This window comes from Dama dama, chromosome 5 (genome assembly GCF_033118175.1).
Source record: "Dama dama isolate Ldn47 chromosome 5, ASM3311817v1, whole genome shotgun sequence".
Lineage (NCBI taxonomy): Eukaryota > Metazoa > Chordata > Mammalia > Artiodactyla > Cervidae > Dama > Dama dama.
Genome location: NC_083685.1, coordinates 10,782,844 through 10,809,811, shown reverse-complemented (window position 1 = coordinate 10,809,811; position 26,968 = coordinate 10,782,844). Strand labels below are relative to the sequence as shown.

Sequence of the window (26,968 nt, the reverse complement as noted above, 5' to 3'; positions counted from 1 at the left end):
ACACGGATCCAGAAAAAATTCTTGGCACCAGAGCTAATCCTTCAACAGTGCAGAGAGGAAATACACAGGGTAACTGAAACCAGATTCCACAGTACTTGATTCAACTCTTTACTAAGTAGAGAGGTCAATATAGTTGGTCCTTTGCCTACCACTGGCAAATGGTTTTTGTACGCTTTATTATAAATAAAACAGTCTTGCTTGACAATACCGTCAGCTTTACAACAGATGACTAAACAATCCTAAAGTAATAGTATATATCTCTAGGAACTGAGCTTTTCTTAAAACAAATGAACTATATATACTGTTAGTAAATCCTGTATCTAAATTTATACAGCATCTTTAAGCAGTGTGGAAATGAAATTATGATTTATTAATTTACATAAAAATTATACATTAATGAATAAATTTTCAAATTTTTAAAAAAACAAAGTCTGAAGCTGTCATTATTGGGATTCGTGGGAAGTGGTTTGCTCTTCTATCACTTGCTTCACAATTTCAGCCAGTTTTAATCGATCTACTTTATCGGTGAATCCACGACCTGAAACCCAAAAAAGGAAAAGGTGAGTCTCCAAACTGTTGGGGAGATGGTAAGATTCTTGACAGGGACCCAATAAGGTACACCTCACTAGTGTCAAATTCACCTTCACCAATGGAGGAACCATCACCAACACTGATCAGAAGCAGTTCAAGTCCCCCATTTTTCCGGTAGAGTTGAGCAGCTTATTAACCTGGTCATAAAAATCCAGTGTTCAGTACAACAGCACAGAAGGAAACCACAAAGAGGGAGAAGTTCTTTGTAATATGTTGTCTACAACAGAACTCATATCCAGACTATATAAAGAACTCCTGCACGTTTATAAGAGAGGTACAAGTCAACAGAAAAATGGGCAACAGAATAGGCACTTCACAAAATCTAAGTGGCCAATAAACATTAAAAAGTGCTTAAGCTCATATGTCATCAGGGAAAGGCAAAGTAAAATGACACTGCAGTACCAACAGTACTTACTAACTGGAAAGACGAAAATGAAAAAGACAATACCAAGTGTTGGTGTGGATACAGAATAACTAGAACCCTCAAACCTGCCAGTGGAGGTATACGTTGGTATGACAACTTTGGGAAACGGTGGCAGTACCCTCTAAAGCCAAACAGATGAATATCCCCATGAACCAGCAACTCCAATTCTAGACACATAGGAGAAATGAGTTCCCTGATGGTCCAGTGGTTGGGTGTCTGCCTGCCAATGCAGAGGACATGGGTCTGATCCCTGGTCCAGGAAAATCCTACATGCCACCAGGCAACTAAGCCCCTAAGCCACAGCTACTGAAGCTCACGCACTTTGAGCCAGTGCTCTGCAACAAGAGAAGCCACCGCAATGAGAAGTCTGCACACTGCAACTGGAGAGTAGCCCCCGCTCACTGCAACTAGAGAAAGCCTGTGTGAAGCAATGAAGACCCAGTGCAGCTAAAAATAAATAAATAAATCTTAAAAAAGAAAAAGATATATACTAGAGTGTTCAGAGCAGTGCTTTCCTTAATTACCAAAACCTGGAAACAACCCATATATCCATTCAACAGTAGAATGGATAAATATAAAAACTATTTATGTGGTGTATATTATGGAGAAAAAAACATATGAATATATAGAGAGAACATACGTACATTTACATACATACATATATATGTAAAAATGAGAAATGAATTGCTACTACACACAACAATAGGGCTGAATCTCACCAACAGTGACGAAAAGAAGCCAGATACAAAAGAACACAGACTTGTCTGATTCCATATACGTAAAATATAAAATCAGGCAAAACTGATACATAGTGCTAGAAACTGGGCTCAAAATTACCCTGTGGGGAAGGAGGTAGTAGAAGAGGGCACATGTTCAAGTGCTGGTTACGTGAGAATGTTCACTTTGTGAAAATTTATGGAAGTGTGCACCTCAAATATGGTCACTTTTCTGTACAGATGATTTCAAAATCTTAAATATATCCTAGAGAAGCTAATTTCCAAGTACAGAAATGGCTGGGCTAGCTTTTGGACTTCTCATGTCCAAAAACCAGGCTCCTTGCCTTGAGCATCCTAGACCTGAAGTCTAGCCTACTACGCTAGGAAGACAATACAAAAGCAGCTCAAAAAATACACCTCTGCCTTTGCCTGTGGGGAAAAAAATTCAACAAGCAGCAGATCTGGGACACTCTTTAGTGCAACAGGTCTTCTCTAAGCTGAGCAGATCTGCAGGGTAGACTTTGCAGTACTTTGCCCTCTTTCTCCCCTTTGGACTGAACTGCCTTTTTTTTTTCCTGAACTGCTCTTTATAATGACGTGGTTAACAGCTCAGATATCTGGAAGGAGTTCTGAGATCTGATGCTTTTTTTTTTGCCCAAGTGGTATGTGATGGGGGCTCTGGACAGCAATGAATCTGCAACACACAATTCATTTGAATTCTGGAAGATAAGCGAAAGGGCCAGATTGTCCAGATATGCCTGGGTAATTACTGCAGGATTAACCCCTGTCCCACAATACTCCACTCACTCTCCAGCCCTGCTTCACCTGAACACAGCCCCAGCTCAGCCCCCAGAGATCGTACATAATCTAAACACAAATACTTCTCTGCATTCCTGGGGAAAGGCATAGTTAAGACTCCTACCATTCCAGCTGAAGCTTTGCAGAGTATCTCTCAGGAGTTTGCATTCCCGGTTATACTTCCAAGCTTCCTGCACTACTTCATTCAGCTTTTCATCTTCATTCTCTCCTGTTGATAAAGATGAAAAAGAAGTTGCATTCCTCTGCAGCATCATGGGGTTTTAGTGTCAAAGATGGAAGGACAGGATGTCCAACTTTATTGAGAAGTGGTCATTAAAGGTGGAAGCTTTTCCAGACTATCATAACTGCTAGTTCCTACATTACATGTAGACTACTTCTGGTTTCTGAATTCTTCCTACTCTGACCACCTGACAGACATCCCCTGAGGCCCCCAGTCTTAGCCCTGGGGGATGGGAAATAGGCAATGTTGGGCTATTGCTGATCAAAAACACCTGGTTAACCTACAAGATCATGAGATGGAAGGAGAACAAGGCCGAGTGGGCTACCTTCTTTCTTCCTAAGCTCATTTCCTACTCTGGAAGGCTACCTGAGGTACACTATGTGAGCTCTCTTAAAACCCAAGGAATCTAGGAAGACTGGTCAGCTCAGTAGTTTTCAGGCCTACAACGTGAAGTATCTCATTCATCTGCTGAGAAAAGCCTGTCCTATCCCATTAAGTGGAAAGAGAACATACTGAAAGAGAGCTCTCACTCAAAGGACTTATGTATATAAATCGCAGTCTGCCTGTGATACCAGTAGCAGCCAGGGCCACTTCTGAACTTGGGAGGTCTTCTCTTTATATTCACAAGTTAATGACAGCCTTGTACTCTAGATACGGGCTCTAGATATGGTGTTTCTCGACCTTCCTGACCTTCCCAACCTAATCCTGACCCTGTTCACATTTTCCATCCTCTATCCTGTTATCTCATTAACGAACTAAGAAAATACAAAATTACATGTTATGCCTGACACTGGCAATTAAACTCAAACTAGAAATTTCATAGGAAGCCAAAGGTGGGGCAGAACCCACCACATTTCTGAGTTCCCACTGTCCACTCTTTTCAGTGGGCTTAGAGTATATAACATACTTATTTTCTTATAACACCAAGGTGAAACAGAAAACTTCCAATTAAACCACTCCTTCAGTCCTGTGCACATGCACACACAGAGTCATGCACAGAGCATTCATAAACGGTGTGACCTTTACCAGCCTGGGGAAGAATACACTGAGCAATCACGTCTCGGAGCTTTTCCAAGGCAACATTTGAATCCTCGGCTCCATTTTCACGGTCATGGATGTATACACCATCCTTTGGCTTGGTGCTTTAGAAGTTTGGGAGAAAGGTAATAACAAAGTGAGACCCCAAAACCCAGCTCTTAACAGATGTTAACTCTAAACACTAAACATAAGGCAAGATTTTTCAGATAAAATAATTAATTATAAAGTATCTCCAACTTCTGATGCTATTTAAAGAACTTATCCTCTCCACCCTCCTAAGAGGCAAAAAAGGGCAAGACTCTTGGCTGACCTTTCAGAACCCTGTCCTTGGCCACACCAGCCATGAAGGGAGAATCGAAGAAGTAAGTTCAGTTACCCGAGTAATTTCCTCTTCCTTAGAATGGGGTTGTTCACAGAGTGCAAGGGTTTGAGGCTGACTTTTAGTTCCTGGATCCGCATGTTGGCCAACTGTTCTGCGTGAGCCTGCTGGATCCCTGCAACCACCGCCTGAATGCAAACACTGATGTCAGTTTTTCATATTCATTTCTGGGCACCTAAAAAACCAATCTAACAGAGTGGGAAGGAGAATCTCTAAAAGAACTAAGCAGGTAATTTCAGTCTTATGCTTGGCAGTATACAAATTTTGAAAAGGCAGAGGACTCTTCCCCATGGGTCAGCAGGGCCCAGGAAATACTAGGCCAGCCAAGGGCCACACAACAGCAAGCCCTTCTTCCCTTCAGGGGGACAGAAAGGCAAGTAAGAAAAACGAACAAGGCTCATGCTCATAGTCATTGGCAAGGGCAAGTGTAAAGAGAATCATACAAGTACATCAGGGGAAAGGCTGGCAGGCTGCTGCCTGAGAAGACTCCCTGACCAGCATTTATTCACTGCCCTCAAGGTAGAAACAGTCACCTCAGCCCCAATGACTCAGAACCCCAAGTATTTCACCTGGTGAGCATGGAAGACCCTCACAAACTCATCTATAAAGCCAGTCAATTAATTTACAATGAGAAATAACTGTCATAAAGTCTAGTACTCTTCAAGTCTGCCTTTATGACCAGTGTGTTCTCTCACTATGGGCAGACCAATGAGGGAAAGCAAATAATCAGCAAAAAGCTTCATTAGAACAAGATGATCCCACTTTTGTATTTTTCAAAAAAAAAGGACAGACTGTTCAATGTGTGTCTCCTCAGAAAACGATCAGGAAGGATACATCAAGTCACAGATCACCTCACCTCTGAGGGGTGAGACTGAGGCAGGGTAATTAATTAAGAGGAACTTTTGTTTTTTATTTTATATACCTCTGTGTTATTTGAATTTCAACAACAAAATCTGATGATTAAGAAAAAAAAAATAGTTCCTTGATAAGCACACAATTAGATCCGGAAGAGTTCAAACTCATTGAAGTAAACTACAGTAATTGGCCCTGGCTACCCATCTCCAGACCCATGCATCTATTTCCTTCTTATCAGAGATAGCCCAACCAAAGAGATGGGAACCCGCAAGCTCATGAGCTCAGACTCCATCTCCTAGCTACAGCTGAGATGGACACTATTCAGCTTCTGCATGTGGCCATTTTTTCTACACTTCCAAAGCTGACCAGCCTGCATCTTGACCACATCATTTCTTTCAAAATGGGAATATACTGTCACACTCCAGTTCCACCTTAAAGGCCTTTTTCTTCATTAAGAAGATTATGCATATTAGAACTTGGCTTCGTTAGACACTAGTCTTAAAGTAACTCCAGAAGGCAATCTTACTTCTTCATTTCCAACATCCTGAGGGAAGCCACACTGTAACACTCAGGTGCTGACAATCAGAGGATATAAGTAATCCTGTATTTGGGACTGACCAAACAAACCATTTCTGGATTACTAGATACTTTTAAACCAGGAAAACAACTGCATACAGATGAGAGATAGCAGAAAACTCTGTCCCTTCTAGTTCTCCTTTCTTCTTCTCTTGTACTCCAGCTAATCTAAGGGAGGTCTTAGCATTCTTTTTTCCTATTCACTTATTCCCTCACACTTCAACTCCATCCCTTCTAAGTGAGTAACTCAAGTCTGTGTCACTGCCTTTACCTTTCAGCCACACTTTGAATCCACACCACACATATTCATTTGCATGTCCATCTACTATCAAATAACAATGAAAATCTAACAGACTTCCCTTCACCCAAACCAGGCTCATTCCTGATTTCCCTGTCAGTGGTATCACCAGATATGCCACTCACTGTCCCCTTATCTCTAGTCAGTCACCCCAAATTGTTGAAATTTGTCTTCAAAAATATTGAGCCTATTCATTCATCTCTACCTCTCTGCTCCTAGAGCAGCTTCCCAGCTTCTAGATTACTGTAGTAGTATTAGGTTGGTGAGTCTGCAAGTCTGACTAACCATCCCTAAATATCTTCCCTGTGGCAGGACTCTTCTCAAAAATCTGTAAGAACCTCTCAATTAGGTCCTACTAAGACTCACACCCCTCTGTCTACTTTCAAAGCCAGGCCCTTCCCTGTCACACCCATTTCACCAACTTCCTATTAATGAAATCAGGCTGTTTTTCCCACTGATGAATTTCAGTCTCTAATTTTTTGCTCATGTTGTTCACCATATGTGGGCACATGTGCTTGCTACTCCAATTCTTCCAAGGCCAGCTCATAGCTAAACATGTAAAGGGGTTTAAAAGTGCCACACCATAGTTAATAACTGTGATGGGTTTTGCCTTCTTTTTGGGAACCCTTCCCTAATTACAGCCCTTCAAAGATGTCTTCTTTTTCTGAATTCCCATAAGAATTCACAGAAAATTTAGCATGCAAAGGCTCTGATGTCTGAGAGTGTTCCCTCTTGGTTTTGTGCTTGTTGGTTTTTCTAACCGGTCTTGTTTAAACCCCTTGGGCAAAAGGACGGCTGATGTCTGATACTGCTCTCTGCCTCAGCCCCACAGCACAAATGTGGAAGAAGGTACTCTGAATGTTCCCTTAGTGTATGTACCAGGCTTTGACCTGGCCTTTATGGAAGGAGGCTCCTTATTTCCAATCCTGATCTTCAGGAGACCAGAGATGTTTCTCTGGGAAAGACTGTGTGCTCTGCATTGTTTTGCCTTTAACCCCCTCACTGAGTCAAGCCCCAGCATTCCTTCCCAACACCACCATTTTGGCCAACACCACAAGCATCATTCAGAACCTTATCCATCATCAGTTGAGCAGAGGGTAGCACATTATCCAGGGCCTCAGTTGAGTTGAGCCAGGGGTGATCCAGCACTCCCTCGATGGTAAGCCTTTCCTCTGGTTTGACCTTCAAGAGCCTGTGGAGAAAAGGCCAAAAGGCTGCCATGCACAGTTGCTTCCAGAAGGCCAGGAAGTTCCTGAGTCTGGTTCTAGCCAGCTCCAGCTTCTGACTTTCTACTTTCTGCCAACTCTTACAGCCTAGGCTTTCTGCATGACAGAGGTGAGATTCTCTTCCCTAACTGTGAGTTGTGAGGGCACTGTGTCCTTAGGCAGTCCTTTCTATACTAAATAAACTGAGATTAAAAATGGTAGGAAAAGGCTTAATCCAGTGATACCTCAGACTGAGTTCTAGGTTCAGTAAGGTAATCAATCTTACACATGGCTCACAGTTCCTGAGACATTGAATTCCCAGACTAACGTTTCTAGGACAGTGGGCTATAATTTCCAAAAGGGACTCAAAGTACTCTTTTGGCCAACAGTGGCTGTAAAATTAGTTAAGTGATCATACAGTTCTGAAAATCCAGGTTGCTACTTGTGATAAAACTCTTAGATATCACCATATGGCAGGACACGAACCCTGAGCCATTTCTCCAAAGACATTCTAAGCTAAAAATCTAATATCTGAGAAGGGGACAGCATTTCTTTCTAAGCCTAATGTATTGTCTGTACCATCGGCTTTTGACCACAGTTCTTTCCATCTTGTACATTCATACCGATGCAATTCCTAGCTCACCCCAGCATATTCCCTGGACCTTTTACAGCACTCCTTCCAAATACATAGCCTCCCATTTCAAACATCAGTCAGGACAACATGCCTACTTGCTCTTTCATGTTTTCTGTAACTTTCTGGATCATTGTGAACAGCTTCAGATTCTAAAGAAAGGATTATTTAGAAAAGACCCTCAATGCTAAGAGAAGATAATCAATGTTACTCTAGTGACAGGAAATACAGTCTGTAGAACTGCAGGGAACTTACAGGATATTGATGTTTTGGTTAAGTGGCAGAGAATACAGCATGGAAACAGCATGGGAAGACAGATTTCAGACCGCCTCCACCCCCCTAAAACACCTTCACCTGGATATTTTAGAAATGAATCCCTTTTTATATACATAAACACCTAACCAACAGGACAAGTTCACTTCCGAAAGAGAGTAATCTGCATAGAGAAATGGCTGTACTACTAGGAGACAGTTCGCAGGTAATGCCCCTTTAATGCTTATCTCTATCACATTACAGATGAAGAAACTGAAACCAAAAGAGGAGCAATTACTCAGTGAAGACCAAGCAGTAGCAATGTCGGAAGAGTGCAGAAGTCCCAGGCAGCAGATCCCCTGACAGGTGGGCAGAAAAACCAAGCACACCTCCTATGCAGGCCTGACTCCTTAGTAACTCCAGCTAAGGAGCTGGAGCACGTGCCCAGGTACAAGACCATTCTTGGGGAGACACTCTGAAAGGAACCAAACTGCCACCCACCACCATGTCTGTAGGTTTCAGGTGATTTCATGGCCTGTAGTCACAGCATGCCTATTAATAACGGACTCCTATTTTAATTAAACGCAGTTCCACCTGCCTCAGAAACTGGGTCCACAGAAGCTTCAACCCAAGCCCCTCCTGAACGGCAGGACAGAACAGTGTCCGCCTGAGGAAGGCAGCCCAGGGAGCCTGCCGCTGTGGCCACTCGCGCCTCACATCACAGCGCTGCTCTGTAAGAAGCAGAGGACTCTGAATGTCATGTGTCCCTCACACTCACTCAGCCCTAGTCCTTTTGAACATTTCTATCTCTATATGCCAGAGCAAACAACTAGCAGCAGGGAGGCCGGGGTGGGACTGAGGTCCTGACAACAGTCCCACTCCCACAGGAGCTGAGGAAGGGAAAGACAGAGGCAACGTGGTCATTCTGGCGCCCAGTTCAGCTCCCAGCACCGTCTCAGTCCCGAATGACTGGCCTCCGTGCAGGGAGGGTACACCCTAGAGTCTGAATTAATGTTCACGGATACAGTGGCTGGCAAGGGACCTGGATTCAACCATAGAGACAAATGCTAGGAATGCAACAGGAGGGAGTACAGCTCCAATTTCACCGAGATGTGGATACTGAGAACTCTCATCTCAGACTCTAGGGCAGATTTTCTGTGATGATAAAAATGAGAAGATACATGCCTGGGAAACAAAGAATTTTCTCTACCCAACACTGCTCTGCGTTCTACCACTTGTAAGGCCCCCCACGCAGTGGCCCAGAGACTCACTTTCTCACAACATCTTTGGCCATCTCGGAGATCTGGCTCCACTCTTCCTCCGGGAATTCAAAACTGCCAGTCATGATTTTTCTCCGCATATCCTTTGGGATAGTCCGGCTATGGTGTTTGGAGTAAAAAGGAGGGTATCCGCACAACATCACATAGATAATCACCCCTAGGGACCACAAGTCACAGCTCTGAAAGCAAAAAGAAAATGGTCACTCATACCAGAGGCACAGCTCTAAAATAAAGCCCCCAGAACTGACCCAATAACAGTCCTTGATACCCACAGGCCGATATCACCAAGAATCACTTATCAGAGACTGAAAAAGTTTCAGGAAGTCTGAAGAGAATTAACCTTTCTATCCTTGTTATGTGCTATCAATGCTACCTATATGCACACCATATACACAAGGCTAATCTGGGGTAAAAAGTCACTTTTATTCTCACTGCCGAGGCCCAAGCTGCTATCTGACCATTGGGTACAGATGTAAGACACTTTGACCCCAGCCAGAAAAGTAACTGATATAAGCCAGCTGTTGTGAAACATGTCCTCTGGCCACCTGGGCGGGTTGAGGGTACAGGAACAAATAGCTAGGATGCAGGTGGGCTGACCCCAAAAAACAGCACTTCATTTTCTAAAGACTCACAGCAGTTTGACACAGATGGGGGACAAGCACGGCAGGGAAGAACGGGGAGTGGAAAGCAATCCTTTGGCCAAGGACTCACTGTGCCCATGTACGAGACCATTCTTGGGGAGACACTCTGAAAGGAACCAAACTGCCACCCACTATCAAGTCCGTAGGTTTCAGGTGATTTCATGGCCTGTAGTCACAGCATGCCTATTAATAACGGACTCCTATTTTAATTAAACGCAGTTCCACCTGCCTCAGAAACTGGGTCCACAGAGGCTTCAACCCAAGCCCCTCCTGAACGGCAGGACAGAACAGTGTCCGCCTGAGGAAGGCGGCCCAGGGAGCCTGCCGCTGTGGCCACTCGCGCCTCACATCACAGCACTGCTCTGTAAGAAGCCTGGAAAAGCAGGTGCCTCAGGTACTCTCAGCCATGTCTCGGCATCACACTACTAGTAGAGGTTCATAAACAACATGACCCATGCTGTAAAACAATTACAAAATCATAGAGGTGAAAAGAAATCTTAAAAAAAAAAAAAGTTCAAATGTGGAAAATTGTTCACATGAGGAAACTGGTGCTATAGAGATCTTGTCACCTCTAGGGTCATCTGTCAAGAGTGAAGCTAAGCACAGAAGCCAACATCATGCGGCAGACTGAGGGTGGGGTCACTGCAAGTATCCTGCCTCTTTTTTTAAAATTAAGATTGATGTATTTAGTTTTTGAAAATTTAACTACATCTTATTACATTATGTTTTTTTAAAAAATTACTTGCAAATGTAGCATTCAGTGTTCACTCAGTTGCCAATGTAAAGATTATAACTAGATGAATATATATACACATTCAAAATTATTATGAGCTTATTATTTTAATATATTACTCATCTGTGGAGTGTAAATTTTATGAATGCCAAGCAAATTCACAAACACCAGTAGATTGCAAAACAGAGTAGGAAGAGGAGAAAAAACTAGTACTGGGAAATAATGTATCACATCAGAATCCATTGTATTCATGCTGAGAATATTGTATCAAATAAATTCTGATCTCTATTAGCTAAGTGCTTCTACCACTCAATCCCTGCCCACAGTGGGAAGCAGGAAGCAGTCTCTGACTGGTACTTTCATCAGCCTAGCCCTCACGTCCAACCTTCACTACGTAAGGACACAGCAGCCTACAGTTTGTGGAGCAAGGTGTGGAACAGTCCTTTCTTGGGGACTGAACAGGGTTAACCATGAAAGGAGAGGTGTAGAGTTCCAGTCATGCTGGGCCAGTGCCAAGTGGAGGGTACTGAGTGCCACAGGAGCCTGTGTACCCTGTGATACGTGTGTCTGTGTGTGTGTATGCATGTGCGTGTGGTAGGAATATGGGGGCCCTTTAGGGTGTGTGACCAGGAGGAGCTGGCCTGCCCTTTTGCCATCCTCAGCTCCCTCCCTGTCATCTGTATATCTCCCTGAGTCCCCAGGCAGCATCATTCTTTTCTGAACCACTCCATGACTCCAGGATCTCTAGGACTTGTTTCAAGAGGCCTTAAGTCTCTTGTATTTTAGGACAGAGAGGCCTGTCTACAGATTAACAACTGTGATAGAAACAGGTACCACTCAGGACACTTGCCTTGTGTATTAGACACTGTTCTAAGTTGGGTATTTTATGGGGTTAGAAAGAACGGCACCATAAATGGCCAAGGAATATCCTCTGAAATGGCCTCCACCTCAAAAAAGCAGGACAAATGTATCTTTTAAATGTGATCAGTGGACTGTACAGCTAGTCAAATAAATAACCTTCAGGTGACCACAGCCTTTGGTTCTTGCTACAAAATCTAAACTGGTATGAATCTTACTTCATCAGAGAGAAACTTGAATTCCAAATACTCTTCTGTGTAGGTAGCTTCTTTCAGCCTCTCAGGCAGCAATATAATATCAAGGGATAAAAAGAGAATCTGCCACCTTCCCAAAGGACCACAAACACCTCACAGGAGAATACAGGCTTCACCCAAGGGGTAGAGATTAGTTTCTCTTCTCCTACCTTGTTATAAGTGTAGGGTGTTGGCGAGGTAGGTATGATGCCAGATTTCTCCTTCTGATGCCTTCTCTGGGCTTCCAGTACCTGTCAGAGTCACACCAAAGGGGACAATTTACTGAACATCACATCAGTGACCTGCAGCTTGAGACAGACTGCTATGTTAGAAGGCTAACCACTGGCAATTAACAATCAAAAATTTTTGAAAATTCTAAATACTTTCAAAAGGCTTTTTTCTCTCTTATTATCAGCAACTTATCAGTATTTGCCTAGGTCAAGGACATGAAGATTCAGTCCCTGAAGGAGATTTATTTTTTCTTCCTGAGATTACTTTTTCCTAGGGGCATCTCTTAATGCCTCAGCAAGCAGTGAAAGCAGACTTGCTGGTCAGTGGCTCAGGTTCACGGTATTTGCTGCCATGAGGGACTGTAATTGTCACACGGGTCTGGGTGCTAAGTGCTCCACGAAGGTAACCACTGCCACCCTCGCGGCCATCACCCTGGCCCAGCTCTCCACTGTCATGGGGAGTGGGGCTCCTGGGGACACAAGACTGGCAAACCCCACAGAGTTCCGTGACGGTGACACGATACTGCAGCTCTCTGCTGGCAGGTGTCATCCTTGTACCCAGACACACTGCTACTGTCTGCGCCTTCATGGCCACGGGACCATGCCGCTGACAGCAGGTACTGAAAACTGTCACACCTCGGTCAGGGCCACACTGCCACCTTGGGCAACCTTGCCTGGGCCACCTTGGATGCCACCTCTGAGGCCTACAGCCATCTTACACCTGCCCTTTTGAAGGTGACTGTGCTCACTGAAGCTCCCTATCAGGAATTCACTGACTATCTTGTAAAGACCCACAGTACAGTCTCTGTCCAGAAAGGACCCAGGCTCATGTTCTCACACAAGAATAATAAAGTGAATTAATTAAACCTAAAAAAGAAAATACCACTTATTACAGCATTAAAAATATTAAGGATAAATCTAAAATAAGATGTGAAAGACCTATACAATGAAAACCAGACAGATAATGCTGAGCAAAACCAAAGACAAAAATAAATGGAATACAGCCTGCTTATGGGTCAGAAGGCTCGATGTTGTTATGTTGTCAGTACTCACATGTTGAACTATATGTTTCAAACAACCCTAGTCAAAATTCCGGCACACTTTCTGTAGAAATCAACAGCCAATTCTAAAGTCCATATGGAAATATAAAGAAATTTGAATAGCCAAAATAACTATGAAAAAGAACAAAGTCAGAGGGCTAGAACTACCTCGTGTCAAAAGTTATTAAAAAGTGTCAATAATCAAAACAGTATATGATATTGGCATAAAGACCAATCAATGGAACAAAGTAGAACAATCCAAAAATAAACCCACACATATACATTCAACTGGTTTTTGACAAAGGCTGTGAAGCAATGCAGTGAAGAAAAGATAGCTTTTCAACAAATATATAGGAACAACTAGATATCCAATGCTAAAAAATGAACTTGGATCTATACGTCACATCTTATACAAAAATTAAGTCAAAATGGATCACAGACTTAAATGTAAAACTTAAAATTATAAAACTTATAGTAGAAAATCTTTGTGATCTTGGGTTAGACAAAGATCTCTTAGATAGAAAACCAAAAGCAGAACCCACAAAATTTTTTAAAAAATTAACAAATTGGTCTTTACACCAAAATGAAAGACACTGTTACCACCTCACACCAGTCAGAATGGCCATCATCAAAAAGTTTACAAATAATAAATCCTGGAGAGGGTGTGGAGAAAAGGGAACCCTCCTACACTGTTGGTGGGAACGTAAATAGATGTGGCCACTATGGAAAACAGTATGGAGGCTCCTTAAAAAACTAAAAATAGAGCTATCATATGACCCAGTGATCCCACTCCTGGGCATATACCCAGAAAAGATGATATGTGTGTATGTGTATAACTGAATCACTTTGCTATATACCTCAAACATTGTAAATCAACTATACTTCAATTTAAAAAAAAAGAAAAAGCCACAGACTGGAAAAAAATCTTTCCAAAGCATGTATCTGATAAAGGACTTATATCCAAAACATATTTTTTAAAAAGCTCTCAAATTCAGCAAGAAAAAAAACAATCCAATTTAAAATATGGGGAAAACATCTGAACATATACTTCAAAGAAAATATACAGACAGCAAAGAAGCACAATAGATGCTCAACATCAGTAGCTATTAGGGAAAAGCAAATTGAAACCACAGTGAAATATCTCTACAAAGTCACTTAAGTGGCTAAAATTGAAGACTGTCCATGCCAAATGCCAGTCCATGCCAAATGCCAGTAAGAATGTTGAGAGCCCTGAAACTTTCTGATTGGGAATGTAAAACTGAACGACCACTTTGGAAAACAACTTGGCAATTTCTAAATAAGTTAAACACATCTAACATGTAATAGAGCTATTCCACTCTAGGTATTTACCAAAGAGAAAAGGAAATAAAGTGTCCATGCAAAAACTTGTGCACAAATGTTTATACGCAGGCTTATTTTTGCAAGCCAGAAGTTGAAAACAACCCACCAACAGATGAGTGGATAAACAAACCATGGTATATCCACATCATGGAATACCTTCTAGCAGTAAAATGAAAGAACTATTGACATATGAATAACCTAGGTAAATAAACATAATTTTGCTGAGTAAAAGAAACTGCCCCCCGACAAAGAAAACACCATATGATGTGCTACTTCTATATATAAATCTAGAGAAAATAAAAACTAATCACAAAAAGGTCAAAAGATTTGTACCATACTTCAAAACAGAATGTTGTACCCATATTTCACAACAGAATAGCCAATAGACACATGAAAAAATATCCAACAGTAGCCATGAGGAAAATGCTATAATTAAATTCATAATGAAATAACACTAAATACCTACTAGAATGACTAAGATTATAAATATTAACAAACTTGAGTTAGAGATAAGAAATGGCACAACCATTTTGAAAAAAGATTTTACCTAAAGGGGAGGGGCATGTCTCCCCAAACCTGTAAATGAATGTTCCCAGCAGCTTTACTCATAATAGTAAAAATCAGGAGACAACCCTAAATGGCCACCACTCAGTGAACAGATAAAACAAATGTGGCTTAGTCATATGATGGAATACTACTTAGCAATAAAAAGGAACTAATGACTGATACACACAGCAACATGGATGAATCTCAAAAACATGCTGAGTCGAAGAAGTGAAACACAAAAGGTACAGGAATCCCATTCTAATGAAATTCCGCAACAGGCAAAACTAACCAATAATGACAGAAAGTAGATCAGTGGTTTTAATTAAGGGGATTAAGTTGGGAGCAGAATGACTGCAAAGGCACACAAGATAGTTTTTGAAGTGATAGAACTGTTTTACATCTTGATTTTGACAAGGTCCATGCAGAAGTATCCATCTGTCAAAATTCATCAAACTACACTTAAGGTGGAAGTATTTTTACAGTATACTAATCGTACCTCAATAAGGTTGCTGTTAAAAGAATAAAATGCCTATACCAAATTAAGCAGCCTATGGGTTTCTGAAACTGAGTTCTCCCCTTTCCATTTGTAATATATGCCCACTCATGCTGTAGAATGGAAGAAATATGAGTCTACAGGCAGCCTGGTGATACACCCTATGGAAGAAACAGCACATGCTTACCTGAGGTGCTACATAATATGGGGTGAACTGAGGCGTCATCAAGTCACCTTGGTCAATTTTGGCAAATCCAAAGTCACACAACTTCACTGGGGCATCCTGAAATCAAACAAATGGGAATCACTGCTCCAGAGTTCTCAGGAAACGTTAAAGGAAAATCCAGGTGTAAGACATGTCACCTTGAACTCTCATGAGTTTCTGGTTGGGACTGGAACCTATGAGTAGCATGTCCTCATGTCTGGACACAAAGATTCATATTGAGGAGCTATTCTTAGTAAAACACAAATGAGGGATTTCTGCCCACTCACAGTTATCCCTGTTTCATAACTTGTAAAGGCAGCACTTAAACCAAGATATTAGTCACATGTGCCCTGATTCTGACTATTGTGCATCATCCCTCATCAGTCTAGAGTGCTGCTTCACCCTTAACGTCAGCTTCATGATAGCCAGAGTCAGTAATCTGTAATCTGGTAGGGCATAGTGCATGGGGCATGGGTTGGGGCCGGAAAGGAAAACACCTTATCGGGATTAACTGTAAACACAACCATTAAGTTTCAAGGTAACATATAACACCAAAAGATTCCTGCCCCTTCCCAAAGTCCTTCCAAATGATATCTCAAATCTTAAATCCTTCTGTACAAACATGTATCAGTATCATCCAAAATGACTGATACCAGGAGTATGGTAAAATTTCTCTTGAGCCTCTAGCAAGGGAACAGATGGGGAAAGTAAGCTACTGGAAGCACTCTGGCCTAAAGCTTCTTCAACATGGATTCAGAGCACTGCAAACATATACACACCAACACACCTACACATCACTCCTGAACTATGTTGGGAGTAGCGACATTGAAATACAGAAAAGCAAGTCATCTCACCAAAGAGTTATCCTTGAAGAGCAGGTTTTCAGGCTTGAGGTCTCTGTGGGCGATGTTCAACAAGTGACAGTGCTGCAGAGCCAGAGCTATCTGCGGAAGGACAGGACGGAGCAACCGTGTCTTAGAGGAGGTTATTCTTCAACTCCCCTGGCTCAGAAAGCTCAGGATGGTAAAAAAATGACCCTTACTAAGTCAATTAAGACTGTGGTCAGATTTCAGTGTTACAGCAGAAATTAAACAGCAGAAATTAAGAAAGACTTCACATACCAAGAAACAGAAATGAAGTAAGCTTCATTTAATAGCAACCTACATTTTGTTCAACAAAAAGAAAAATACAACAGAAAAATAATTCTTTGTCAGAATAAACTGATGGTTAAATCCTATATTAAATGGGAAAAACAAGGTACTTCCACTTGCATTAATGTGAGATGTGACAAGCACCGCAGCGCAAACACTGGGCCAGCCCGTCTCCAACAGGCCTGCGTCTCCCCTAGCGGGGCAGTGGCACTAACGCCTGGCTCGAGAGAGACCCGCACTCTTCAGGGAGCAGGACTTGAAGTTCTGCCTTCAAGAACAACAGAAAGCAGCTGAACGGATGTTTCCACCTGATGCTCCAATCTGCTCATCCCACTGGTTGAAAATGTTGCCTGTTTTGGTGACTTTACAGGGGTGTGGTTTCACAGATTATTAGAGCTCATCCTTTAGTCTTAATGTTTGAAAAACACAAGCTATAATTTTTTAAAAATCAAACAGAACAGATTGCACCTGTTCTTTAACACTCTGTATGGAACTGTCTTGGCATTCCAAAGAGCAGCTCCTCCCTACCAAAATGGAGGCCTCAAAAAAATGCTTGAGACTCACAGAAAATTTGGAAGAATTTTTCTTTAAGAACCAACTGGGCCATATGTCATGCTTCTCTGCTTTGCTTGCTTGGCCTAAAGAGAAACCTTGAGGGTTTGGCTTTCCATCTCCTCATGAGGTTATTTCCAGTCAGATTCCTAGTATTGTTTGTGAAAAGATCATATCTCTAGCAATAAAATGTCAGAATAGAAAGAACATATAACCAGGAATACCCCCAGAATTACAGAGACCTTAGAATAATGTTAAAATCTGATGAGAAAAGTGACTCACAAGCAAAAAGTATCTTAAATGCAATTGTCTTAGAACATGTTTTCATACCACACAGTCTTTCAGGTAGTATCGGCAGCATTTTATCTCAAAGTCCAATAACAGTGGCTTGGAAGCTACATGCCTAGAGATTATGTACCATCTAAAAAGGAGTTTAGATTACCTTCCTTCCGGAGTTTATTTAAATCTTATGATAAGCAAACAATTGACAACCACTGAAGAGTATAGCTCCCTCCCCAAAGCAGAAAAGGGGGTCACATTCCTCCTGTCAAGGCATCTTTTCTAATTACATAACAAAGCAGGCAATGAGAGGTCAAATAGAGCTTTTCTCCAAGCTTTCTTTTATTCCCCCCAATGAAATTGTGCTTGTTAACCAACACTGTTGGCAGTTTGATTGGTACCCGGGGTCAACTTGCCTGCTTTGTTACTTGGCTGGCTTGCTTCTCTGTAAAGTGCCGGTGCTGGCTGATTCTGTGAAATAGCTCTCCCCCTTCCATCATCTCCATTACAATTAAGAGCCGAGCCCTGTTTGAAAGCATTTGATTTTGTTAAGTTAAAAAAAAAAAAACTGAAACATCAAGTAGCTAACCTAGATACTTTATCTACAAAATGTGTCCTAAGTCTAGTCCTACCAGCCCCTTTGAGTTGGATCCCCTGTCACTACCAGCTGGACACTATGAATAAGGACTATCCCTGACCTAAAGGTTTCTAAGACGCTAAAAGAAAGTAAAAGAATTAGTTTTGAAGACAAAGGTCCTTTTGAAGATTCTATACATGTATATATATTTTAGGGAAGCTACACTGAAAGCATATGGACTACGACTTTGTGTAGGTTGGGCTGTCTTTGTTATTTATTCGTGTGTGTGTGTGGGGGGGGGGGGGGTGTGTGCACACACATTCTCTCCCTCATCTCTACTCTCCACCCCTACTCCACTAGTTTTCCATATGACCCATAGCATGCCCAGCAAGACAGTCAGATAGGAAAAGCAAAAATTCTTATGTTGTCAAAAAAAAAAAAATCTGAATTTTGGTTACCATTCTTTGATATAAATGCTTCCACCTTCCATCCAAATGCTTTCACCAACAGAGCACAATTTTAAGAAATAATCATTTGATTTCCCATTTTTCTTTACAAATTCATATTTTTCCACCTGGAAAACTCCTACACATCTCCTTCAAGTCCAAGCCCCAAAACCACGCTAAGACACCTCACCTCCCCAGCCTACAGACAGCAGCTTTCCTCCTTTGTAAGCTCAAAATATTTTATGCATGCCTGTCCTTGGTCCCTACCACACTGCTAGAATGACAGGTTTACATCTCAGTCCCCTTGGTATTGAACTCCCTGGAAAAGATTTAGAATGACACCCAATGGTGTCACACTCAATGGGCTTCCTAAGCATTTGAAGCCTAAAGGAATGATGTTGATCTCTTCCTTTAAAAGGAACGCCAGACTGAGCAATAAAGGCCTTTTGCCATATCAGCTTCAAGACACTACCTAGAATATTTGGTCCTTTTTCTAATCTGAAATAGAATCTGTTTAAACTCCACGTGACACACTTTTTCAAAAGAGAAAGTAATAACATATAATCGGGGGTAGCGGGGACAGGAGAGTGGGTGAAGTACAGATGAAGCAAGACTGGCAAGGAGTTAATAAATGCTGAGGATAAGTGATGGGCACTTGGGGATTCAGTACATAATTCTTTTACAAATGTTTGAAAATATCCAAAACAAAAAGTAAAGGAGAGAAGAAAAAGAAAGAAGGAAAGGAGGGGAGGGGAGAAGAAAGAGAGCACAAAAGAGAAGATCCCACTACACCTTGGCTTACCCGTGGAGAGGTGAGCAGGTGATAATGACCCTGTGTAGTCTTACCTGGGGCTGGACTCATGAGGAAACTGTACACTGTTAGCAAACACTTCAATAATTTGAACTATATTCGGGTGTATGGCACACATCATGTGCAGACGTACCTTAAAGAAGAACAGAGGAAATGTTTCTGTATGTAGGGGAGGCCAACATTTTCTCTCCAAACTCCCCCTCCATACCTCTGCCAAAAGTGACCATACTAGGCCTGGGCATGAGCCTATTATGTAAAAAACCTGATCATCTGGAATGACATTTTAAAAAAAAAATGTTTTCATATACAAATTACCTCCTTAATGCTCTTTCCATGAAATAAAAAAGATATATTTTCTGCTGTCCTATTACCAAATGAAAAATTCATCTTATTTCAGAAATTATTCATATATCTCTAAGCAAAAGAATAAGTCCTTCATTGCATACAATTAACATGTCATCACCACATCCAAATAATTTTAAACAAATGCCTATTATTGAAAAACTAGAAACATATCTTCGGAGTTCTGCAGCACCTTTTCAGTATATCATTCACTAGAACCTTCCTCATACTATTCTATCTCCACCCTTTTAGGACCTTTTCCAATAAGTAAAAGCTAAAGTAAACCTGACTACTTCAGAGTACAAGAATCACATTAATTGAAAAAGAACAAGCAAGAAGTGGTTTGAAAGGAAGCAAGACTCTACTCACAGCTTTTGGTATTGATGGACGAAGGACTGCTTTATAATAACAACATGAATAGGGAAAAGTAAGTATGAACATAAAAAGAGCAAGTATGAACATAAAATTCTTTGTGCATCTCTGTATTCTCTCTAGGAAGCTGCCTTACTTGTAAAAAGAATATATTCTTAGGCACTTCAAATATCTAGGCAAGTCAAGGCAATAAAGGCTCATACCTCATTTCTAGCTTTTGGACGATCAAAAAGAATTTTCAGTGCAAACCGTTCTTGGGTTGATTTCTTCACACAGACTCTAGATTTGGAAGAAAACAATTCAATCAGAAATCATCTATGTTACCGTAAAAACTAATCTAACAAGCTGTTCTTTGAGAACTGTACTTCTAATCAAAAATACATCCAGGCACATCAGAACAAACTTGCCCCTAGGGCGAGCAGATGGAAAGGCAGAAAGAGGCATCTCACCCACCCTCCACAGGCCTCAGACACAGGAAATCAACTTGAGGCTGGTCAAGAAAGAAAAAATGGCCCCTGCTGGTGACAGCTGCCTCACACGGCAGCTCCCTGGTACCAGCGCCTTAAATGGTCCCGTCACAGACCACGTCACTTAAATATATTTCTCTGTGGGTCACAGACCACGTGACGAGAAAAAGCCCGTCACAGACACCTCCGCTTGTTAAACTCAGGCTACTTCACAATCTGGAACACCTAATGCTTCTAACTTAACATGTATTATGAATGGCCCTTTTTAGAACAGTTTTGTCATGGGTCTCTTACCTAACTGGACCACTAATTCCAGCTCCCAGCTTCTGAGTCCAATTGATATTGTATTCTTCTAAAATGGAGCTTTCCTATTAAGATAAAAAGGGAGGAGGCAGAGAATGATTCTCCAATTAAAAAGTTGAATAGTTAAGCAGAAGTGGGACAACAGAAGACCTTAACAGCTCAATATCTTATTGATTCCTTCTGAAAGAAGCTGATTAAGTAGAGCTTTGGAAAGGGCTATGTAATTAGACATTTCACCTAAATGACTAGCTAAGCATTGTTTTCCAACAAGAGTAGGCAAAAAACTTGAGGATGAAAAGAAATTCTTGAGCTCATCTGCAAGATCCATGTGAGTCAATCCTCGTTGCTGGTTTTGGGGTGTTTTGGTTGTCGTTTTTTCTTCTTGAGTGTGGAAGGTACCCTTTCAAAACGTTTCACTACTAAGGACTTATTTCCTCAAATGGTCAAGTGGATTTTTTTGAGATTCTAGAAAGACTGGTCTTATAAATGCTGCTATGCCACAGAGGCCTATATCTTTGAACAAAATGATCAAATTGGAATAACTGAATAAACTGAAACTTATTAAATTCAAATAAAATAACAGTAAATATCATAGTACATTTATCTGGTTTTCAAGTGTTATTTTGAACACAAAGACATACATTCATTGTGTAACTATATTCTTTATAGTTTTTTTTTCTTTATAGTTTTTTTTTTAAAAATAGATTCCATGGAGAAGGAAATGGCAACCTACTCCAGTATTCTTGCCTAGAAAACTCCATAGACAGAGGAGTCCATGTGGTCACAAATAGGATACGACTGAGCTACTGACCATAGGGGTAAGAATGGGAATCATCACTAACTGTTAATTAGTAAGAGGAATCTTATTGGGGAGATAAAAATGTTATAGAACTTGACTGTGGTGATGGTTGCACAACTAGGTAAGTTTAATGAAGGTCATTGATCCTCAATTCCACTACTGTTTAAGCATCTGGGTTCCCTGCCATAACATCTATTGCCACCCATATCTAGAATGAAGTGTTGTCTTGGAGCCTGTTGTACATTTAAAAATAAACTTTTTAAAAACAGTCATTGAACTGTACGATTTAAATATGGAACCTAAATTATACCTCAATAAAGTTGTTTCTTTTTCAGAGTTTAAAAAAAAAATAATAAAAATAAAAATAGATTCCAGAGCCTCTACAGCTTAAAGTTTTATGGAATTACTGTGTAGTCACTATATACTGGGGTTTTCCAGGTGACTCAGTGGGTAAAGAATCTGCCTGCAATGCAGGAGATGCAGGCAGATGCAACTTCAATCCCTGGGTTGGGAAGACTCCCTGGAGGAAGTCACTGCAACCCACCCCGGTATTCTTGCCTAGAGAATCCCATGGACAGAGGAGCATGGCAGGCTATAGTCTATAGGATCACAGAATCAGACATGACTGAAGCAATTGAGCATGCACGCACACACTATATACTGAGCGTCTGTTGCTATGTTTTAAAGCAAGGAAGTCATACATTTAAACTGTGGTAGAGTAAAAGTCATTTTTCAGGGTTCCATGGGCAGTACTGGAAACCAACTGTAGACCTTGAGAAGTTAGGCCAAAACTCATGAGACTTTCAAATTGTTTTGTTGCAATGAAAATCTGATAAGACTGCAGTTAGCAACAGAATCCTGACTCCCAGGTATAGCAACAGGACATCTGTCCATGTAACACAAACTCACTGAGCAATTAGGAAGTGCCAGACACCAGGCTAAGTTCAGAGATGAAAACAGAGCTTCTATCCAGTGAATATGTAAATGTGTAAAACAAGCTGAGAATAGTCTTCATCTCCACACCTTTCTGCTGCCAGTTTTTTTCTTTAACACTTATTTAGCTGTAGTGGATCTTAGCTGTGGCACACGGAATCTTTGATCTTCGTTGCTGCATGTGGGATTCACGGAATCCCTGTCAAAATCCAAACACACATTTTTTTTTGGTAGAAACTGACAAGCTGATTCTAAAATTTATTTGGAAATACAAAGAACTTGAATAGCCAACTTAATTTTGAAGTAGGAAAACCAAGATGGTTCTCATGCTACTCAATTTGAAAACTTACTATAAAGCTTCAGTAATCACATCAGTGGGGCACTGGCACAGATAGTCATATGGATCAATGAAACAGAAAAGGGAATTAAAAAAAAAAATAAAACCAAAAGAATGGAAACAAGAGAAGCCAAAAAATAAACTCATACACTTATGATCAACTGATTTATCAACAAAGGTGGTTCAACAAAGAAAAGATAATGTTTTGAACAAATGATCCTAGAACAATTCCATTTTAGAAAATTTTTACAGCTTCTTAAAAAGTTACTGTACTATCCAGTAATTCCACACCTAGGTATTTCCCCAGAAGAAATGAAAAATTATGTTTACACAAAAATTTGTATGGACAAGTTTTACTTATCATTTTATTTATAATGGTTAAAAACTGGAAACAATCCAAGTGCCCATAAAGAGATTTCTCAATAATAAAAAGGAGTGTACTACTAATGCATACACTAACATTAATGAACCTCAAAAGTATAAAAGAAGTCAAATACATAAGACTACATGTATATAATTTCAATTATTTGGAATTTCTAGAGAAGACAAAATAATAGTGACAGAAAGCAGATCAGTAAAGTTGTCTAGGGTAGGGAGTCAGTGTATAGGCTGACCACAGTGAGGCAGAATGAACTCTCAGGGGAAGTGGGGAGTGGATGGAAAAATTCTAAAGGTGGATAGTCAGGACAGATGCACAACTCTAAGTTACTAAAAATGACTGAATTATACACTTATCTTGGGTGAACTTTATCATATGTGAATTATAAACGAAATTTTTTTTAATGTTTTTTAAAACTATGGAAATGAATTTTTATTAAGCTCATCAAATATTAAAAACTGCCATATACAACAGAAAACAAGTATGTAAGGCAATCTCTAATCCCATAATCCCAAAATGCTCATTATCCAGGTTTAGTTAAGTGACCTGGGAGTAGTGAAGTCATGGGCTATGGCAGGAGAGACAGAACTAAGACAGAGCCTATGGTTGTAGCCAGCTGGCCTTATCCTAATATATTTAAGAGTAATAGGATGAGATCTTAAAGTCCAGTCAGCCCATGCTCAGGTCACGAGGCAGCAGAAGTTTAAATGTTGTAGGGAAAACCCAGGAAAATAGCTTTTCCAGATGAACTTCTCAGTTCTCACCAAATGAGGGACAGCCTTAAAAAAGCAAAACAATGAATATAAGACAACACCACAGACCAAAAGTTTTAATTGATGTGATGCTGGCTTGCTTCCAAGGAGTATATCCTATTCAGTACTGGTTGTTAGATATTTTCAACTTCACTAATCTGTATTGGTTGAACGCATTCAACTGGAAGATTCACCAGTGATCTACTAATAAGTACAAGAAGAAAAGCTAAAAAAAAAGTAAGAAAATCAGGTTGGACAATAGTGACCAACTGAGGAAAACTACATACAGTTCTTTCTGAACCATTCTTAAGTTGCTATGAGCTAATATCCATTGGGTTCTGTTAGGTATTATAAGCACATTTTTATTAAATTCTCAAAAAAAAAAAAAACCAAAACCCTGAGCTGGGGAGATTTTTTTATCCTCTTCCTATGGGTGAGAAAACTAAGTGACAGAGAAGTAAAGTGATTTATTCAAGGACACTAAATGAATCTCAGCCAGGCTGAGATTTCAACTCATGAGTCAACCTGGAGAAACTACTATAACCACTAAGTAACACTGCTTCCCCATTTACATATTTGCCCACTAGAACTATGTACCTCTTCTGCCCAAAACTCTCAGATTTCCCCTTCTACTCAGGGTCAAGCCAAAGTTCTTGCAATGGCCTAAAGGCCCTTATGTACTTTGGCTTCCGGTTACCTGGCTCCAACATAATCTATACTGACCCACTGCATTCCAGTCACCCTGTTGTTCCTGGGTCACAGGAGACCTGCACCTACCTCAGGGCCTTTGTGTCTTCTGTTCCCACTGCCTGTATTTTTCCTCAAGACAATGGAGGTTTGCTCCCTCATTCCCTTCAAAGCTGGAAACAAATGTCACCTCCTCAGGAAGGCCTTCCCTGCCTACCCTTCCTAAAATAGCACTCTCCACCTTTTTAAATGTGTACTCAGTCACTAAGTTGTGTCCAACTCTTTCAGGACCCCATCAACTGTAGCCCACTAGGCTCCTCTGTCCATGGGATTTCCCAGGCAAGAGTACTGCAGTGGCTTGCCATTTCCTCCTCCAGATCTTCCCAACCCAGGGATCGAACTGTGTCTTTTAATTATAATCATCTGACAATGTTTATTAACTAACTCCACCATCTAGACAGAAGATTTATGAAAGAGGGACATCTAGGGCTCTTGGCATTGCATCACAAGTGCCCAAGACAATACCTTGCACAAAGCAAATAATGCTAGTTGAATTTAAAAACCTGCCAAATGTATTTTGATTCACAACCCAATCATATAACTTTAGGTAATTCATGATGCTGTACCAATGAAATCCAAACCAAAAGAAAAAAAAAATTTATCTATCAAAGCAGTCTTTTGGATCCTTTAATTCTATCATTTAAAATCTGATCTTTCTTAATGTAAATGTTCTGTCTTGATGCCTCCTTTAAAAGGTGAATTTTCTTTGAAATGAATGATGACTTCTATAAACTTTGTAACCCCCAAAATTGTTAGAAGTGGAAGTTCTTAATTAGTTATTGGTAGTAGTGATTGTGTCTTGATGGGGAAAATAACCCCGAGTTGCCTATCCCTCAAGGGAAAATGAAATTCCTAAATGCACAGATTTGACTTAATACTGTAAAATAAGTAAGTAATACACATCAAACTTTAAGCTCCAGTGTTCAATTTACATAAGAAACTTAATTTCCTCAGTACAGCTCAATGGTAACTTTCTGACTCCTAGTGACTTAATGCCTCAATGTTTGCCTGTTTTAAAAAAAGTAAAAAGCAGGTTTTTTTCAAAATGTGTCATTTTATTTGGGCCACTTTGGAACACACATATTTGCTTTTTTTTTTTTTTTTTTCCGGTTAGCAGAGCAGTACGGGACACCATTAGCTCCTCCTAAGTAAACTCAACACTCCCCAGGAGAAGAAGGAAAAGGAAACAGGAAAGGGGGAGGGACCACACGGAAAAGTGAAAACAACCTATCTGCCAAAGGGCAGGTTGTGTAAGGTGAAGCACCTCCTGCTGAAACCAGATTTCAAACAAATCTGGAGCGAGGGGTAAGATCCAACTCTCCAAGTGCTGTTGCAGCAGATCACCTGAAAATAAATTCTGATGGTACCTGAGGAGTGATCTAATAGGGTACCAGGGCCGCCTAAGTGCTACTCGCATCAAGTATCTCTCCACACCACTCATCCTCCATTCTAGACAAATACAAATCACATCCCCGCTTTAACCAGCTAAGTCGGACGTCCCTCCCCCGCCCCTTCCACAAACCCTTTGCCCCCAGCGCGGTAAAACGCAGTCCACGGAACCCAGGGAAAACTGAAACCAGGAGTTGCTAGAATCTCTAAGTTCTTTCCGCTTTCTGAGGCTGCAGCCGAGAGGAATGCCAAAGAGACAAAGCGGGGAGGCATCTCCTCCAACTTACCTTGATGGCTTTCTCCATATCGCTCTCCTCCGACATGCTCCGCAGGGCCCGCAAGGCCGGGAGCAGCGGAGGTTGAGCAGCTGCCCGATCCCACCGCAGCCGGGAGAACAAGGGGCTCAGCGCTCGGGGCCCTGGGTCTCGGGGAGACGGGCAGCAGCCGCCCCCTGGGACCTGCGGGGACAAGGGCCCCGGCGCCGGCTCGGCTTCGGCAGGCGGCTCTAGGCTGGCGGCGGCGGCAGCAGCGGCCCCCGGGAACAAGTCTTTGTGCTGGGCCCCGCGCGGCCGCTTCCCGGCCTCATCCCCGGCCGGGGAGGCAGGCTCCCGGGGCAGGGCGAGGCGGGGAAGGCCCCGATCAGAGGCGCTGTGTCGGGGCCTGGCGGGGCCGCCGCTTAGGCCCGGGTTCGCCAGGTCCTGAGGAGGAGCCTGCGCCTCCGCCTCCGC

The 26,968-nt window shown here is 41.4% G+C and overlaps 1 protein-coding gene across 1 annotated transcript; it reads right to left on the bottom strand.

Moving 5' to 3' along the window:
- Positions 1-349: 349 nt before the first annotated feature.
- Positions 350-26,700, bottom strand: MAPKAPK5 (MAPK activated protein kinase 5). The gene is made up of 14 exons (XM_061141795.1): positions 26,528-26,700; positions 20,896-20,969; positions 20,338-20,413; positions 19,456-19,553; positions 18,003-18,111; positions 16,459-16,548; positions 15,587-15,682; positions 11,920-12,000; positions 9,276-9,463; positions 6,988-7,108; positions 4,185-4,315; positions 3,797-3,912; positions 2,654-2,758; positions 350-538 (listed from the first exon to the last, which is right to left on the bottom strand). The coding sequence occupies exons 1-14, from the start codon at positions 26,561-26,563 to the stop codon at positions 444-446; spliced, it is 1,416 nt and encodes a 471-aa protein (XP_060997778.1). The 5' UTR covers positions 26,564-26,700; the 3' UTR covers positions 350-443.
- Positions 26,701-26,968: the final 268 nt, after the last annotated feature.

What these genes read in the sequence shown, in the direction of transcription:
- MAPKAPK5 (XM_061141795.1), bottom strand. Translation starts at nt 26,563, where the DNA reads ATGTCGGAGGAGAGCGATATGGAGAAAGCCATCAAG. An exon ending in ATATGGAGAAAGCCATCAAG is followed by an intron (nt 20,970 to 26,527) that starts GTAAGTTGGAGG and finishes TTATCTTAATAG; the next exon opens with GAAAGCTCCATTTTAGAAGA. An exon ending in GCCAAAGATGTTGTGAGAAA is followed by an intron (nt 7,109 to 9,275) that starts GTGAGTCTCTGG and finishes TTTTCTCCACAG; the next exon opens with GCTCTTGAAGGTCAAACCAG.